The 18,666-nt window shown below is 40.2% G+C and overlaps 1 protein-coding gene across 1 annotated transcript in view; it reads left to right on the forward strand.

The window, feature by feature from the left end:
* Positions 1–18,666, forward strand: part of PRDM5 (PR/SET domain 5) — a 139,515-nt gene that overhangs the window by 40,596 nt on the left and 80,253 nt on the right. The window contains exons 4-8 of the mRNA XM_074993382.1: positions 3,611–3,803; positions 4,514–4,688; positions 5,500–5,592; positions 5,853–5,974; positions 13,423–13,502. Coding sequence (XP_074849483.1) covers positions 3,611–3,803; positions 4,514–4,688; positions 5,500–5,592; positions 5,853–5,974; positions 13,423–13,502 — 663 coding nt within the window. The remainder of the gene's footprint in view (positions 1–3,610; positions 3,804–4,513; positions 4,689–5,499; positions 5,593–5,852; positions 5,975–13,422; positions 13,503–18,666) is intronic.

Consider the following 18,666-nt stretch of genomic DNA (forward strand, 5'->3'; position numbering starts at 1 on the left):
TAAGGTTAGAAAGAAAAAATTATTTAAAGAATTCACAGGATTTCATTTTTTTAGCTAAAACCTCCATTTCATCCTTATACTCTCCCTTTGTGTCCTAGTGAAAGAAATAGAGGCAAGATGGAGAAACCACAACTTTTTCTTCTGTTGGAAAAAATCAAACCTTTTAAAATTTTCACATACAGGGAAAAGCCATTTTTCTGTTACAAAACGCTGACCAGCTAGTCTAGTCTGTTGAATGTGCTTTAGCATTCCTTATGGACTTCAAACTCCCATTGAATTAATTGCTGGGCTTCCTGTGATTATGTGCATTGAACTATGTATGAGAGTCCGAAAATAACTGAATCTAATCAGATGCCAAAATGTCATCGAAAAAGGTAAAACCAAAGAAGAAAGAAGAAATGGGAGATCTCCTCCTACAATGCAGAACATGCAGCAGCAGAATCATTCTCACCCTAGGTAATTGCACTGGCCAGCCCTAAAAACTCAGGAACTACAGCAAAGAAGGTGTAGGTGCAACATTGCAGTTACTTTAATGGCTCAGACCAATATTCCCTTTAATCCAGTATCATGCCACAGAGGCCGTGTCCACACTAAGAGAAATCTTCAAAATCGCCATGCAAATGGCCATTTCAAAGAATACTAATGAGGCGCTGGAATGCATATTCAGCGCCTCATCAGCATGCCACTGGCTGTGGCACTTCAAAATTGCTGCTTTTTGCTCCTGCATGGCTCATCCAGATGGGGCTCCTTTTCAAAAGGACCCTGCCAACTTCAAAATCCCCTTATTCCTATCTGCTGTTCCTGTTACTCGCTGGCTACATCTACACTAAGAGAAATCTTCGAAATAACCATGCTAATGGCCATTTCAAGGAATACTAATTCCCTTATTACTAACTTCTATTCCTATTAGTGGATTTCTCTTAGTATAGATGTAGCCAGAGAGTAATTAGTACCAGAAGAAGAAGAGCAAGATGCAAGAATGTTCATCTGTAAAGGCCCACTATGTGGAGTAACTTTCTGTTGGGGAAATGTAGCTGGTGAAGTGGTCCAATGCATCTGACAAAGTGGTTTTTAACCTACGAAAGCTTGTATTCAAATACATCTGTGAGTCTTTTAAGGAGTCATAGGAGTCCTCATTGTTTTTGTAGATAAAGGCTTATACCTTTGAGACTTTCCAGTGGGTAAAATTTCATAACCCTGTATTTTGGGGAAGAGATGTAAACCCTCAGGTTGTAAGACAGCCTTTAACTAAAGAAGTTTAGGAACAAACTTTTTTGGGGAACATTGTTCCTCCAGGTTTTCATTCATCATCTTTGAAACCGTTGCTAATATTTGAAGGGTCATTCATCTGGTCCAGTGTAGCAATCCCTTTGTTCCTATGAGCAAATGTACACTGTTAGATTCCTGCCCCCCGTGCCCCCCCCGCCCCCCCGAATCCCCATATTAATGGGCTTGATCTTGCTGCTGTCTTGAGCCGGGAATTCCTTTTGACTTCCTTGGAAATTCTGTATGTGGAGCAACTGCACGGTAAGTCTCAATAATGTCTCTTCCTACTTGTACTAATAATTTTTCTCACACCCAGAGTGCTTGTTGCTTTAGAGGTAGATAAGATGACAAAAGACCAAAATTTCAAAGGTATTTCCGAGACTAAAGATACAGATGGAAGTTGGATTTCAATGGAAGCTAGGTATCTGGGTTCTTTTTGGTTTTTCTCTAGCCAATTTCTTGCATCACTAGGTGCCTAAATATCTTTTAAAAATCTGTCCTGGATTCCCTGCTTTGAAGAATTTTTAAGCTGAACAGACAGCAAGCGAACGATGGAGGAAGTTACTGCAGCTGAGTGGTGAAATTCAACATATGTCTTGTAGTCAACAATATTGGTATGTTTAGTGAACTCCAGTGGGAATACAGCCCTTGAAGGCATAACACCAGATCCGTCATATGTGAGTTAGATGGCTGGTGCATGAGCTAACTGGAAATAGTATGTTTTACTTTTTGCGTTTACAGTGGTATACTTCCCCTACCAGAAACAGTGATTACATTCTACCTTAATGCATAAAATTGCCTTGCTTTTAGAATGATTTGAGCTGTACTGGGCAATGAGATGAAGATCTTTTCCAGTGTTTGCATCCTGTCTGTGCTGACAAAAAATGGAAAGAGCCCTTTTTTTACCTTACTTCAAATCAAAATTACAAAACATAATTTTTGTAGAAAATGAAGGTTCTCTGAAGCATAAGACAGTGTCATAGAAAAACCTGCACCTCCTACACTTAGGCAAGGATTAGGGTGGCAAATGGTTTGCTGTCAGGATTACACTTTGAAATGCAGATCTTCAGGGAGGGGAGAAGTGTAATTAGATTTCTTTCCAAATACCATCACTGATATAAGGACAAAAAAATGAAGTTGGTCCTTGAAGACTGCTGTTTCTATCTAGTTTATTGAATTAGATAGTTTTCACTGTTGTACTTTTTAAATATATTGCAGGCCTTCTGAAGTATTAGAAATACTATATTGCTGTTGACAGTTTAAATTAATCTTAACATATTACAAAATTAAAAATCATTATCTTATTTTTGTGTTATGAAGCCTGCTACAATTGAGATGCACTGTAAAGAAGGTTCAATTAACTTTACTGAATGTTACTCAGATAAGCATTAAGATTTATGACTGCACTTGGACGTCTTTATTAGGTAAACACAATTCTCCTGTAGCTGCCTTGGATAGCACTCAAAGCACTTGGCGTACATACAGCAGAAAAAGGCAGCCTAGTAGATCAGTTTATAAGCAGACAGCTGCTTTTGTTAAATGGATTATAGTATATATTTTTTGTTAGCTTTGGTTAAGTACACATTGAGAGAGACAGTAGTTAGCTCCTGTATCTATTTGGTAGCTTTCTTGTTCATTCTTGACACTTGTGGAGATGATTTCAGGAGTGTGTGTGTGTTGTGGAGAGGGGAAGTTTAAACATGGTGCACAGTGTCTGGGCTAAAACGTCAGTTGGTATGAATCTGCATAGCTACAATAATTTACACCAGCTGAGGATCTGATCTTTCTTAGTGTGTGAAGCCATGTATTATGAACCTGTCTTGTCGTTCTGTAGTTCAAGCTTAGGCTCAGAAGAGAAAGTTTATTCAGTAAGAAGGATGGGGTCCTCTGGGGAAAAAGCACTGTGAAACCATGAAGGCTGCTGTTCTAGTGTGTACAGACACACACAAGGGACATATCTAGGGTTGTACAGGCTACTTTCATTTTAGCACTTCCTAGTTTTTGAGTGTTTCAGTTTCCAACCTCTAAAGTGCTTGGTGTGCTGAGGATGATGGTAGAGGAGGACAAAGTACCTCACCTTTACACACACTTATCCTAAGCCTATCCCTTAGCAGAGGTTAGATCATCAACATCCAGGCCTTACTCAAGGGTGTACATCCTACGCCAGGGTAGAAAGCTGAGAAGAGCTATAATAGCTCAGTGCTACCAGGAACATTGACTCTGTCAGCTTAATCCTTCAGTGGCTATCTAAGCTGGCTTTGTGACACCAGGTTCAAGGATCTCACTCTAGGGGTTTACTTTTCTGTGTTGATGATTCATTGCTTGTGCTTACTCATTGCAATAGGAAGGGGAAAACATTTTCTATCTGGCTGTTGAGGATATTGAAACCGATACAGAGCTGCTGATTGGCTACCTCGACAGTGACATGGAAGAAGCAGAAGAAGAGGAGGAGGAAGTGATTCTTAACCAAGAAGATGAAGACAATAACAATCATAGTAACAACAACAATAAAGAACTACAACAAGCTGGTGAGAAAGGTACAGATGAGAAATATGTGAGAACGGAAACAGCTTTTGAGTTTTTAAAACTAATATCAAAACAAGGGTAATGGAAACTTCTGATTAGTGCGAAACTGAAGATGTGTCTGTAAATATTTTTACTAATTTTTGTGTGACAAAACTGAAGGCCTTATCCTCTGCTTCCTTGCGCTCATGGAATCATTTACCTCCGTAGAAAGAGAGAGCAAAATGCTTGCAAGGCCACAAGGTCAGAACAATACGATGCTGCAGATTCCAAAGATTTGTCCAACAGACTCGACCTTTGTATTACTTTTTACTCCTGTTAGTAGAGGCAGCACAAGAGAGGGAGAGTGAGTTGGAGTCTGTTCTTTATTGTGGAGTATCTGCAAATTTCAGTAATCTGTACAACCTCATTGAAAGGAATGAGATTGCATAGGTAGAATTTGGCCTGTAGAAAGTTGATTAATAGGATGATAAATCAGATTCCTTCCTCCTTGAGGTGTTTGATGTGTTGGCATTTAGAAAAATTAACTTTTCACTTCTCCTGGGATTCATATGGATAATCCTTTAAGAAAGCATGGACTCTCCCAGCATGGTGACTCGCATGATACCATTTTATTTCGTCCCTTTGCAGAGTAAGATCTCACTTTTAAAGCAATGAGAACTGTAATTGTCTTGAAACTATGCCTCATTCATGTGTGATTATTTTTCTCCCCCAAATTGTGTAGATTCTCTCAATTGCAAAGAGGACCACACGTGTCCAAATTGTGAATCCAGTTTTGCCAGCCAGGAGATCCTAGCTGAACACCTTCAGACCCTGCACCAAAAACCAAGTGAGGAAAAGGAATTTAAGTGCAGGAACTGTGGAAAGAAATTCCCAGTGAAACAAGCCTTACAAAGACAGTGCGTACAAGAATGCTTTCTTTAACCCTTTAAATCGATCAGTAAGCTTAGTCATATCGTTAACTACAGTTGGTGCTTACAGCTTCGTGACTCTTTTCTACTAGCATTGTGATTTAAGAGGCAGGAGTTGTCCTATATTTCATTGCTTTTACTAATTGAATTAATCTTTCCTACTTTCATTTTTGAATGTTGACTTGCTTTACTTCTTAAGGATCTTAGTTTGAATTACAGTTGTGCCATTAACGTTTAAATAATTTGTGCCTTTAAGAAGGCTGGCATGTGGGGGAAAAGGCTGGGTAATTTATGCATTGTATAGCATACCAGCAAAGTGCTGGAACCTTGGTGAACCTCAGTGGACTGTTTTAGCAGAGAGACTCCTAGAAATGGATGGTATCTCAGCTATCTTCAATGAGTGCTACTATGGAATTAGAATAAAGTTTTGAGTAGAGAGGTGAAGATATATGAAGGAATAAAACCATTTCATATTGATTTGATTGAACCTCTGTGGGCAGAACAAAAATACACTGAAACGTGAATTGGGAATAGGGGAATTTTGAAGTCTGGGGTTTATTTTGAAGCGCCTGTGTCTACGCAGCCAGTTCACGTTTCAAAAGCAGCACTTTTGAAGTATGACTGGCTGCCATTATGTTAAGGAAACACTGAATATTCATATCAGCACCTCATTAAGCACTTCGGATCCATATCATTTACATGCCCCTTCCAAAAGGGAGGGCATGTTTAGACATGGCTTTACAGTCAAAATGTTGTTCAGCAAATATTTGCCTTATATTTTGTTTCATCTTTCCCCTAGTGTTCTTCAGTGCACAGAGAATGTCAATCCAGGAGACACTTTGAGAAGCTTTCAGTGTTCCGTTTGCAATACATCCTTCAGCTCAGAGTCGAGGTGTTGTGTCTGAGTTACTGGACTGCTGTCATATCATTGCTGGCCCCCCTTTGCATGTTTGCTTTCAAGTTTATTAGTTTATGTGAATCCTAACAGTGAAAGAGGAATGAAAGTATTTCACTTATCAACTGTAAGTAATGCATGAGGTGGCCATGGAATTCTGCTGTGTGGCATGTTAAGCTCAGAATGCTTGCTCTGAGTCCAAGTTCTCTAGCCGTGTTTTCATGTATTATTTTTCTTTTGTCACTTATCCAATATAGTTATGAGCAGCACAAAGAGGCATGCAGAGGGGATGCTAGATTCATATGCAAGGCCGATAGCTGTGGGAAGAGGTTCAAGAGTAAAGATGCTCTGAAAAAGCACAAGGAAAATGTTCACAATGGTAAGAAATGACTGAATATGGCATTTTTAGCAGGATTGCTGGTCTGCTGCCTAGCAGACAACTTTTTGTTCTCAAACTAAAACAAGACCCATCTCTCATTGCATTTTCAATGGGCTGAATGGCATTCTTGCTACATTTTAATTTAGTGGCATATCCTATTTCTTTAACAAGACGTCCTGTGGCATCTTATAGACTAACAGATATTTTGCAGCTTAAGCTTTCGTGGGCAAAGACCCGCTTTGAAGTCTTTGCCCATGAAAAGCTTATGCTGCAAAATATGTGTTAGTCTATAAGGTGCCACAGAACTTCTTGTTGCTTTCGAAGATACAGACTAACTCTGCTACCTCTCTGATCTATTTCAATAGTGTTTGGAGTTGAGTAAAATTAATATAGCCTTTCCACTTGACTCTTTCCCCTGGCCTCTGTACAGTACCACTTCATGAATGGCAGAAGGAAGTCCCCATGTAGCTGCTATTTTTTCTGCGTGTTTAGCTGCATGAGGAGAGGGCAGAGCCTTGATTCTCCCTTTCTATCATGCCGGAAAATACCAGTGAGAGCAATGCTGGAGATAAAATAATTTGCTGCTACTGTGGAGCGGTAGTAGATAATGTAAGCGCCCCACACCTCCCAAGGAGGAATGTAAGACCAGGAAAAGAGTTCCCTGGGCTTCTCCTCCAGGCATAATTTGCTCTGTGTACATGTGTTCCCTCTCCAGCAGTGGTTGTCAGTCAGCGTGTCTTGGCACACTGGTGTGCCGTGAAAACTGTCCAAGTGTGCAGAGCCACTGCAGGGGCATATTGGCGGCCCCATGCCAACTGGGGCTCAAGCAGCAAGGCTGCCTGCTCTCTGCTGTGGGCAGGAGAGAGGGAGGGTGGCTGGGAAACTGTTAGATCCAGGATGTGGTTTAAATGCCCCATCCCAGTTCCAATGGGCTGGCGGGGAGGGGCAACATTTATGCGCAGTTGATTCAGCTGAAAAAATGGCTGTGCCATAGCATCTTTTTGTCTGACTGGTGTGCCATGTTACAGAAAAGGTTGGGAACCACTGCTGTGCAGGACTACTTTGAGGCGCAGTTTAGCGCTTAGGGAGTAGTTTGCAGCCCTTTTTCCACTTATTCTCCAAAATTCTCACTAATGATCTGATATAAGGAACTTTAGGTACTAATTTCTTAAATAACGGTTACATGAAAATGTTTTGAAGAGGTCATTCCTAACACAAAAGTCAAATGAAGTTTGAGTTACAAATTCAAAGTGAGGACTGAGATACTGATGACTGAAATATTTCAGTAAGAGGTCTATGGTGTGTAATTCTAGTGCCACCTGCTCTATGTCCAAGGACAGGTTTTCTAAAGATTTGATCACTTTCAGTTTCTCTAGTCCTTGTGGAAGAGCCCAGACCCTCAGTTGCCAGCTTTCTAATCGCACAAAACCAAACAGCTTTGCCCACCTCCTGCTCTGCCTCTGATCTCAGGCTGCATTTCCACTCACTCTTCCTCACCCACTCATTTTCGCGAGGCTGGGGTTAGGGGGTTGGGCTACAGGAGGACTCCGGCTCTAGGGTGTGGGCTCTGGGATGGGGATGGAGATGCACAGTTTGGGGTGTAGGAGGCAGATTGATGCAGGGGTTTGGAGTGTGAAAGGAGGGAAGGTTTTTGGGATGGGGGTGGGGGTGGTGCAAGCATTGGTATGGGGCCAGAAATGGGCTGTGGGAGTACGCTCTGGGTGGCAGTGTGGGTCCTGGGGAGGCTGAGGGCTCTGGCTGGGGATTCAGGCTCTGGAGTGAGGCTGGGGATGAGGGGTTTGGAGTGCAGGAGGGGGCTTCCGGTTGGGGATGAAGGGTTGGACTATGAAGTGGGTTGAGGGCTCTGACTAGGGTGCTGGCTCTGGGATGTGGACAGGTATGAGGGTTTCAGGTGCAGGAGGGGGTGCAGGCTCTCTGAGAGAGTTTTTGTGGGGGAGAGGTCAGGGCTGGGGCAGGGGATGAGGGCTCTGTCTGGAGGGGTGGGCTCTTGAAAGGGGCCAGGGATTTTCTGGTCAAAAACCTGGCAAGCCTAATCCTCAGAGATATTTAGGTGCAGGTTGAAACTCTCTAGCCCAGCACCGTCGGGACCTGACTGGTGCCAAACCAGAGAATTTGCCAGACCATGGGAGTTCAATGTTGTCTAGCAGCATTACCAACACTTCCACTGCTTACAGGGCTGTTAGAAGACATTTGGAGGTACATTACAGCTAAATAACAGCATACAACACTAGGAGCCAGGACTGGTGACTGTAAGCAAACTTCATGGAACCATGAGAAACTTGGTCACACCCACGAGAAGTGGTTGTCTGGCTAACTAAAATCATACCAAATTATGGATGTTGCCTGACTAGAAAGGTTCAACCTGTATCTAACTGCCTTTGAGGATCTAAGTTAGAATGACTTAAAAAATTGGATAAACTGAATATTCAAAGCACTTGAAATTTTGTTCATTAATGTTTACAAAGCTCAGTGGTTTGAGCATTGCCCTGCTAAACCCAGGGTTATGAGTTCAATCCTTGAGGAGGCCATTTAGAGATTGGGGCAAATAGATGTCAGGGGTGGTGTTTGGTCCTGCCAAGAGGGCAGGGGACTGGACTAGATGACCTCCTGAGGTCCCTTCCAGTTCTAAGTGATTTGCATCTCCAATTATTTATGTACTGTTAACTTCATTCCTGCATATAGTGCATTGTATACCATGTTACTGACAATATTAGTGTTAAATCTGAAATAAAACTGTGGTTTAAGGAAGATGATCTGGGAAATAATAGAACACTGTGGCCTTCCCTTTGTTATATGCCTGTGATAGACGCATGCTTTATTTTATGCTTAACTTGTTTAGTTTTATCCTAATCAGTTTTCTGCAGATAGAAACACTGAGGATTAAGAGATGTGTTGTTAAATATAGTACCCCCAGACTATCTGAAACGTTCCAATTTCTTGCTACCTGCTGCTGTGGTTCATTTGAGATTAGAAGCCTTTTCAGCATTTTAAGAACATACAGCTGTCTATTTTCATACAGTGCTTAAACAATATCTGTATTGTTGTAAGATAATGTGTTTAAATAATATTACAATGTTCATATGGTGTACGCAGTCTTTTTCCTATTTGTCAATCAGCATTTTATATGATCATTTATAATGGAAATATAGTATTGATGGTGGTTGATGGAAAGTAGGCCAAGTGAAAGTCTGCCTTTCTTCCATCAAAAAGCAAAGGGTCTACATTCTTGATCCCCAATGGGATCAAAAAGCAAAGGGGTATAAGAGTAGCTTGTGATATAGCTGTCTTCTCAGAATAAGTTGGCTTGAGACACTAGATACTAATCTTGGTGGGGATTATTGTAGGTGTTTAGGATAATGTTCTTTCTTTTGTCCTTTTTAGTGTTGTTTGCTTAGCTCACAAGGCACTCACTTCCTTCTTATTAATTTTACTTTGTGTGTCTCACAAAGCAGCATCTCCAGTAGTGAGCAGACAGCTGTTTTCGCTTGCCAGTCTCTAGCTGATTACCAGGAAAATGAGGTACTTTAGTTGTGGACTAGGACACCATTTTACTAGCTGCTGTCCAAAAACAGAACAGGCTCTTGAAGGAGCTTGCAATGTAAACTTCTGAACAAGAGACTGTAGATGGATACAGAAACAGTGAGACTCTTGGTTAGCATGACAGTCTCTGGTCTCTACAGAGGATGGAGGTGGTTCTTTGGTCATTGATGAATCTTCCAATGGTGGGCAGTATGCTTGGGAAGCCAAACTTGGACATGAGTTTCCACAGACCCTGACAGTTGACGCTTTTGTCAAATTGACAAATGCAGTACAGAGTGTTTCTGATGCTTTTCTTGGATCTGTCTGCTCCAGAAGTCATGTTGGTGTTGCCTTGTGTTCCTCACAAGCCTCACGGATAGTCTATTATAGGATACCCCAGTTGTCTGACACACGCATTATCATTTCCATGTGTGTACGTGGTCAGTTTTTCACTGAGGTGTACCATGAAGTTCTTTTGGTAAACTAAGGATTGAAGCCTTTGGATGTTGTATTGCTATCCACATATTCTGAATTGCTTTCTGTGTTTTGGTGCTCTCCTGATGGGTATGACTGACCTCATCAGGTGGTGGTCAGTCCAGCATGCATTGGTTCCTCTCACAATCTGGGTAATTTGGATGTCTCATAGATCCTGTGTTCTTAAAAGGACGTAGTCTGAGGTCTCATTTTTCTGAATAGGTCTGTTGCCAAGTTGTGGTTTTTGACTTGTAGCTTTGTTTGAAGACTGCATTTGTGATCACAAGGCACTAATCTACACATTTGCTGAGTAGAAGGATGACATTGGAATTTGTTTTGCTCATTCCTTTCTCCTTACCAATGATGGTGTTCCATACATTAGAGTCTCTGCCAACTCTTGTGTTAAAAGTCCTCTGACAGGATTATCTTGTCTGTTTTTGGAATGGATGGCAGAATTTTGTCAAAGTCAGGTGTTTATAGGCCTCGTAAGAAAGAAAATGTGAAACATGAAAGTCCTCTCTGTTGCTTGGTGCTTAGAAACTAGTAGCAGGAGTCAAAGCAGCTCCTGTCAGGTAGATCTTAACTTTTGTCCCAGCCTTAGCAAGACTGTGAAAAGAAGGACAGTACTTGTGTGTGAAGAAAAAATATGAGCAGATACTTGGAGATGGGGGTGGGAGAAGCATAAGAGAGCTGAGATGAGAAAAGAGAAAATGAAACAACAGAAGAATGACAAATACATGCACCTCACTAGAAGAATAAGTAAGGGAGGAGGACTTGGAGCCAGGAGAAAGGGAGTAAAAAGGACAAGGAAATGAGGGAAGATGAATAACAGTATACAGTGAATGGGGTATGGGAGGAAACTACATACAGTGGAGGTTGAAGAGACCAGAATGGAACAATAATTCAAATTTGTTTGTAAACATGTATATGCTGTGCGTATGGCTTTGAGCCCTTCAGCCCTGGTGGGCACTGAGAAAAGGGCTCATTTTGCTACTGGGCTGTCAGTCCTCAGAATCCCTAGTTTCCTTCAGCAGTTTGGTGGCCCTCACTGAATAGTCAGACTCCAGGAGTTTGATCCCACTTGGCTATAACCAAACCTATCATCTCACCAGCATTTAGACAGAGGCTTCTGCCTGCAGTCTTGCTGCAGACACAATGGAAGTCACCAAAAAGTTTATTGTGCTAACTTACAGGACAATATGACACAGCTCTTAGAAGAGCGTAGTCTAAAGTGAAGGTTAGCTTTTAGTGCACTCCCCTGGCATGTGAGAATTTGGCTCACAAAATGCCATTTATAGTACAAGCTTTATTATCCAGATTCCCTGTGAAACTGGGCTTGCTGGGTAATGAAATGCTCCAGTTATTCGAGCTGCAGCCACTGGCCTGGCTCTGGCTGGGCAGCAAGTCCAACTCTGCCAGCCCTGGGCAGGCCATCCGCCTCATCTGGGCATGCTGGTTAACTGAGTGTGCCAAGTATCCGAGAGCCAGATAACATGGCTTTTACTGGGTCTCTAAAATCAGTGTTGTTAAACAGGCCATTTTTGTTTCATTCACTAGTTCCTTGTGTTCAGTGACTGATAAAGACCTGTATAAGGTAGAAGTTAGATGCCATCCCCAACCACTGGCAAGACAAAAGGGAGATTTTCAAACAATTATCTTGGTGTTTGTTATGTCAAGATGAGGTTGTCTTAGACCAGTGCCCCAAGATCTGTGCTAGCTTTGTGCAAGATGGAGGAATTTGAGATGTCAGTTTTAACTTATAAAGCCTGAAATATGCGAGACCAGATTTCCTGGGAGATTGGCCCTCCATGTGATACACTGCTACCATGGAAAAGAGCAGCCATGCTGAAACTGGTGGTTGATCAATGTAAGCAAGAGGGAGCTGCAGGCAGGGCATTTTTCTGCAAAGCATCCTCAGTGTTTTTGGGATGTGAGTCCAAACTTTTTTGCCATCTGAGCATACTGTAAAGCCCCTCTTTATTCCCTGATTGTTAATGCTGCTGAGGATGCTGCAGATTGAGGTACATTATATTTAGGGGAAGTCCTTTGTCTGTGTTTATGAGGTAGTTTTTAATATATGGGATAGGTGTCCAAACCACTCGTATTTTAAACATTTGAATGCATATGTGGGTGGGGGTGGAAGGTCTTTATTATTCTTGTTAAACTGATTGGTTTAACAGTTTTCCAGGAAGACAAAGGCCAAATCCAATTCAAAAGCTGATTTTTCTCTCTTTTTTTTTTTTTTAATTAACAAACTATTCTAAAGAATGAAATTGGAGGCATAGCTCAGTGGTCCGAGCATTGGCTTTGTAAACCCATGGGTTGTGAGTTCAATATTTGAGGAGGCCATTTAGGAGTCTAGGGCAAATAGATTAAAAAAAATCTGTCAGGGATGGGTCTTGACCCTGCTGGGAGGATAGGGGACTGGACTTGATGACTTCTCAAGCTCCCTTCCAGTTCTGAGAGAGATGTGTATCTCCATATATTTAAAAATTAGTAATCAAAAGAAATGTACATTCTTTGGAGGACAATTACAGTTTGAAGGTTGGAAAAATCTTGCAGTGGCAACCATCTGAGGTGTTAATTTCTGACCTATGCTTTGTTGCTCTTCCGAGGAATACCATTTTGCTTCCTGTTTAGTGTTGTGCCTTTTCTTTTCTGTGTAATATAGTTGTTGGATATGTATCAGGAGATGTGTCACATGGGTCTTTGGTTGTAAACAAAGAACTGTGTGTGTAGTAATTGTTCCCTGTGCAATACTAGCACGAATTTGAAAGCATAATAATTAATAGACATACCTAATTAAATGCTCAGTCCTTTTTTAAACAAACTGTGAAAAAGGAAGGGAAATGCATCTGGTAGCTGACCTTTAACTGAGTTTATAGATTACCATGATTAGATTAGATTTGTATTTTTGATGCAGTTCTATTACAAATGGCCTAAGTTAAGAAAATGTTAACGGGATTCTGTTTCTTACTGCACATGTACCAAGGAAGAACACTTATGGTTTTTAGACCTTGTTGTCATTACAAAAAGGGAAGTTTTCATGTTGACTTGAATATGGATCTCGTTTCTTGTTGTTGTTTCACTGATTCCAAATGTTCATGAAGGTTTTTGTGTATGATAATTGTTTTTGTTTCTGAATATTGTAGTAGTTACATGAAAATTGATATTAGACAATACTTAAATGTTGTTATATAGTCTTTAAAATAAAGTGAAATTTTTCCAGTTTTACATTCCATTGAGTAAATAGCTTCTAGGACACCTACAGAGCACTCCTGTAATCCAATACCAGGAAGATAAGTTACAAATGTAAAATTTTTTGTGAGTCAAATGACCTGTAAAAATCACACACCCAGCAGAAACATTTGGTTCCTTTCCTTGCTTCCTTTTAAAGATGTTTCTTGTTAAGATGTATTTTGTTTCTGTCCTAGGAAATTCTAGGAAGACGTTGATGTGCTCCTTGTGCAATAAGAAGTGTTCCTCAGCTACAAATCTTCAAGAGCATCGAAAGGTCAGTGGGATGAAAGCTGACCCACAGCAGGCTTTGACTTCAGCAAGATGTCAGGCCAGAGAGCATAAGTCACTCGAGAGCTGCTGTAATACAAACTATTGGGTAGCCTTTTTCATGGTTACAAAAGTAGTGCCTTTTCTTTGATTGTGTGTATTTATTTTGGTAACCACAGTAGCTCCATCCAGAAAATCTTGGTTTCATTCCAATGTGTCTTTTTATCAGATATAAAATTTCATGTGTGCGTCACTTTTACATTACAAAACTGCCTGCTCTTTTTCTTTCTTGTCTGAGGCTCACAGGAAGGGAAATGAATTCAAATATATTTTTAGACATTGAAGTAAATCTGTTCAGTCTCTCTTACTATGCACAAAATGCAAACAAGCTTTTCTTGTCACCCACTGTGGGGAAAAAAAAATCACAGTCCTTAAGGGTATTGTGTACAATCTTGTGAGTTATTTGGTTAGTATTATCAAGTGCCACTTACCAAAAATAAGTTAATTTTTGTGTATAAATTGAAATTCTGTAACATTTAATAATAGCACAGAAAGAGTTAATACCCTGAAAATAAATGAGTTTGTATGGAAACAGCACAATGAATATGACATTCTGACCCCATTATACCCAAAGGAACACCCAGCAAGGATGTCACAAAGGGGCTACGTCTACACTACAGAGATGTTTCAAAAGAAGGTCTTCTGAAAGATCTCTTACAGAAGAGCTTCTTTCAAAAGAGAGAGTCCACGCAGCCCCCACTCTTTTGAAAGAACAGGCCAGGGATTGAAAAATCAGACCCCATGAGGATTGCTGTTTTGGGGCTGGGGGAAGAGCCTATGGAGTGTCTACACATGCTTGCTTTCAAAAGAAGCTTTCAAAAGGGGGCACTCTTCCTGAAACAGGTAATTTCTAAAGGAGCACCACATTCTTTCAATTTACGTTAGAAAGAACACTTTTTATGTGTAGACGCTCTGTGGGATCTTTCGAAAGAGCCCTCCTTCTTTCAAAAGAACTTGCTAATGTAGATGCAGCCAAGGAGTGATGATGCCTTATGCCAGCCTTTTGTAAATCATTACTTCTCCTTGTTCATGATAATGTTCTGTACTTGAGAAAACCTTACAAATTCAACCATGCATTCTGAAACCAAATCATAGTGCAACCTGTTTTGTTTAGCGGGGTACGGACGTATTCTTGCATGCTTAAAGAGGCCATGTGGCCCTGCAAATCACTTTTGTAAGCATGTCATTGTTAGGCTTACAAATAAGGCCTGTGCTTCATTCAAATTGCTATAAATCTCTACAGATCCTGCTAGCCGAAGAACCCTTTGACAAGCTTTGCCTGTGAAACTAAAGGCAGATTGACTGAATGCCTATTATCACGAGATCCACCATCAAGCTTGTCAGCTATGGAAAATTACAGTAGGGAATAGGGACAATAAGACAGAAAACAATAGGGCTGTGTCTACACTTGCATTCCTCTTTTGAAAGAGGCATGCAAATGTAGGAAATAAAAATGCAAATGAGGTATAGATATACATATTGGGTGCCTCATTTGCATATTGTTTTGAAAGAGGGGAGAAAGTTTCTTTCAAAGATGGGATTTACTTTGAAAAGACTGCATCTACACTGCTTTTCTTCTTTCAAAAGAAGAATATGCAAATGAGGCACTAGATATGTAAATCTGCACCTCATTTGCATTTTCAATTTCCCTCTTTTGAAAGAGGAATGCAAGTGTAGACACAGCCTAGGGGAGGATTCTTCCCAACATCTTAGGTGTATGGGCACAACTGCAAGGAGTTTATAGGGAAGAAATAGAAAGATCTTGAAGTATTCATAAGGGCTATGTCTACACAAGACATAGGTGTATAGCTTGTTCAGAAAGGAGAACCAGTCAACAAAAAGGGAGGCAGTGTTACATTGTGCATCAAGAATATATACACCAGAAGAAGACCAGAAGCAGACACATTGAAAGCCTCTTGGGCTATGTCTACCCTAGCCCCCCCTGTTTTGACTAATGAGATGCTTTGGGATATACTAATAAGGTACTGCAATGAATATGCAGTGCCTCATTAGCATAACGGCAGCCATGGCACTTTGAAAGTGCTGCTTTCGATCTCGCGTGGCTCGTCTACACGGGGTCCTTTTCAAAAGGACCCTGCACACTTCAAAATCCCCTTATTCTATAGGAATATTCATTGCAGTGCCTCATTAGCATATCCTGAAATGTATCATTAGCATACTCCTTTTGAAAGTGGGGGGCTAGTGTAGACATAGCCTTGGTGAGAATAAAAGGGGGAAAAGGCAGGGCCATGTCATGGGCCCCCTATAAACTACCACATCAACAGGAGGAGATAAGTCAGTGATTTGCAAGAACTAAGTACAGAAATATCCAGAACACAAGACTCAGTAGTAAGTGGGGACAAGTAATCAGCCACAACACACAATGTCTATTAAGTTTTTGAAAAGAACTGGGAACTATTCATTTTTTTCAGAAGGTGGAGGAAATGATTGGGAAGGCACCTGCTTTAGATTTGATTCTGACTAAGAGGGAGGAATTGCTGGTGAATGCAGAAGGCAACTTGGGTGAAAGTGGCCATGACATTCTCGATTTTTTTTTTTTTTTTTTAATATCATTCTAAGGGAAAGAAGTGAGAGGAGCAGAATAAGGACAATGGACTTCAAAACAGAATTTAACAAGCCCAGAGTTGCTAGATAAGGTCCAGTGGGAAGAAAATCTAAGGAGAAAAGCAATTCAGGAGAGCTGGCAGTTTCTCAAAGAGGCGGGAAAAAAAAAGGCACAATAGCAAACTATCCCAATGCAAATGAATAGCACAAATATATAGGGATAAAATGAAAGAGACTAAGGTACAAGGAATGAAGGGTCCTGTGGCACCTTATAGACTAACAGAAAAGTTTAGAGCATGAGCTTTCGTGAGTTTCGTGAGACCAGCATCTGAAGAAGTGAGTTAACTCACGAAAGCTCATGCTCTAAACTTTTCTGTTAGTCTATAAGGTGCCACAGGACCCTTCGTTGCTGCTACAGATCCAGACTAACACGGCTACCCCTCTGATATAAGGTACAAGGGACACAAAAGGCAATAAGATGAGATTTTATAAATACATTAGGAGCAAGAGAAGGATGAATGAATGAGTAGGCCCATTAGTAGGGAAGGAGCGTTAATAATAGATGCTATCATGCAATGATATGAAGGCAGAGATGTTTAATGACTACTTTGTTTCAATCTTCTAAAAAATTAATGGTAGCCAAATACTTAACATAATTAATATTAACAACAAGGAGGACAGAGCACAAATCAGAAAAAGGACAGAACAAGTTAAAGAATGGTTAGATGAGTTAGCTGTATAAAAGTTGGTATGGCATGATGAAATTTATCCTATGGTACTTGCTGAACTAGGGGAAAAAATCTCGGAACCACTGAAGAATTCATGAAGGATGGGTGAGGTTCCAGAGAACTGGAGAAAGGCAGATACAATGCTTATCCTTTAAAAAGAACATCCATGTTGGCTATTTACCCCCTAGCTCACAGTGAATATTTCACATCTGATTTCACTGACTCCAGTAGAACTGCTGGGAAGGTAGCTCAATGTAAGTAAGTTTAAAAGAAGCTAGCCTTTTTTAAACTATGTCCTGCAAAGTTAATCCACCTCCGCTTCACCTTTGCAAAGTTATGCAAAGAATTTTTGTCCTTTTTTAATAGGCCAAATTAAGATTTCCAAGTGCCTTTTTTTTTTAAGTGAGGACATATGATTTGTTGAAAGAACAGAGACCTTGGTGAGATAATCGCAGCTCTAAAACTATCTCTCACTTTGTAATCATTCATAATCTACCCTCTTGATGTGTGCAATAAGGTGAATGAAACTATTTCTGTGTGAAGTCATTCTTGATATGGGGAAAGGTGAAATAAGCTTTTTTCTGGGTATAGAAATATTTCCAATTTAACTACCACAATGACTGCCACTTTCTTTTTTGGAGAAGAGCAAACTGTTAATATGTATAATGTGTTCATTAACTGAAATCAGTCAGTGACATGGAATTAGAGAACAGTTTGGACTCTGGTACATTAAAGAGTAGTCTACTTTCAAGAAAAACAAACATTCATCTCCTGAAATAAGGTGTCTTGAATATTGGGAGAGGAATTTTTATTGTTAGGTGGCAGCTCTGTAGAATTTGTACAAATCTGAACTTCAGCCTGGGAAGAAGAAAGCCAATGAAGCTGCAAAAGAATACAGTAAAACCCCATGTAATCAATAGGGAATTTGGAATTTACCTGCATAAACAGGAAAATTTTCACTATAAATGTCTACTGAGGGCATAACCTAATTTTGGGTAAGGGTTTTTTTTGGACAATTAAGACTATTGCTGCGCTTAAATTGAATAATATGCAAATAGAAGGGCATGGGAGTCTTGTAGAGTCTTATAACTGGTCTTCATATAATTTAAAATATTTAATTTGTTTCAAAATCAAGTCACTAGTTCAGCAGCAGGTCTAGGCCCAAAATGATTGCTTGGACAGATCCATCCTCTTCAGTTCACATGCACGCTTGATATCTTTGCTACAACTATCTAGAAAGAGTGGGCCACAGGGGCTATGTAGAAGGTATTTATTAATTTAGGGAGAAGGAGATCAGTGTTTGATATTTGGATCTTATGACGCCCCTGCTTAAAGGCTATTCTAGACAAGCTTTTTTATTTGTGGATGAAGCCATCATTTTGTCATCTAGATTGGCATCGATAAATAAAAAATAAAGACTGTTTGTTTGTAATCTGATGCCTTCATCGTGTTGAAATACACTGTTGTATTTACAGTGGACTCTGACAGTATTTCGTATTCATTATGCATTTTTGAAAACTCTCATGCTTGGTGTTTGTTGTTAGAAAGACAAAGCAGGTGAGGTAATACTTCTTATTCGACCAATTTCTGTTGGTGTGAGTGACAAACCTGAAAGCTTTTTGTTATTGATAAACATGTTTACTAACAATAAATGAACAGAAAAATATTTTTGAAAGATATTTCATAATGATTTATTTTTGCTTTGTTTCCATATTGAAAAGATTTAAAATGAATGTGATATTACATATTGACATAATCTTCATGCCTGTGGGTCGTCTTATTTATAAATGTTTGTTTAGAAGTAAGATCATTTGATTT

Source organism: Carettochelys insculpta, chromosome 4, assembly GCF_033958435.1.
Source record: "Carettochelys insculpta isolate YL-2023 chromosome 4, ASM3395843v1, whole genome shotgun sequence".
Classification (NCBI taxonomy): Eukaryota; Metazoa; Chordata; order Testudines; family Carettochelyidae; genus Carettochelys; species Carettochelys insculpta.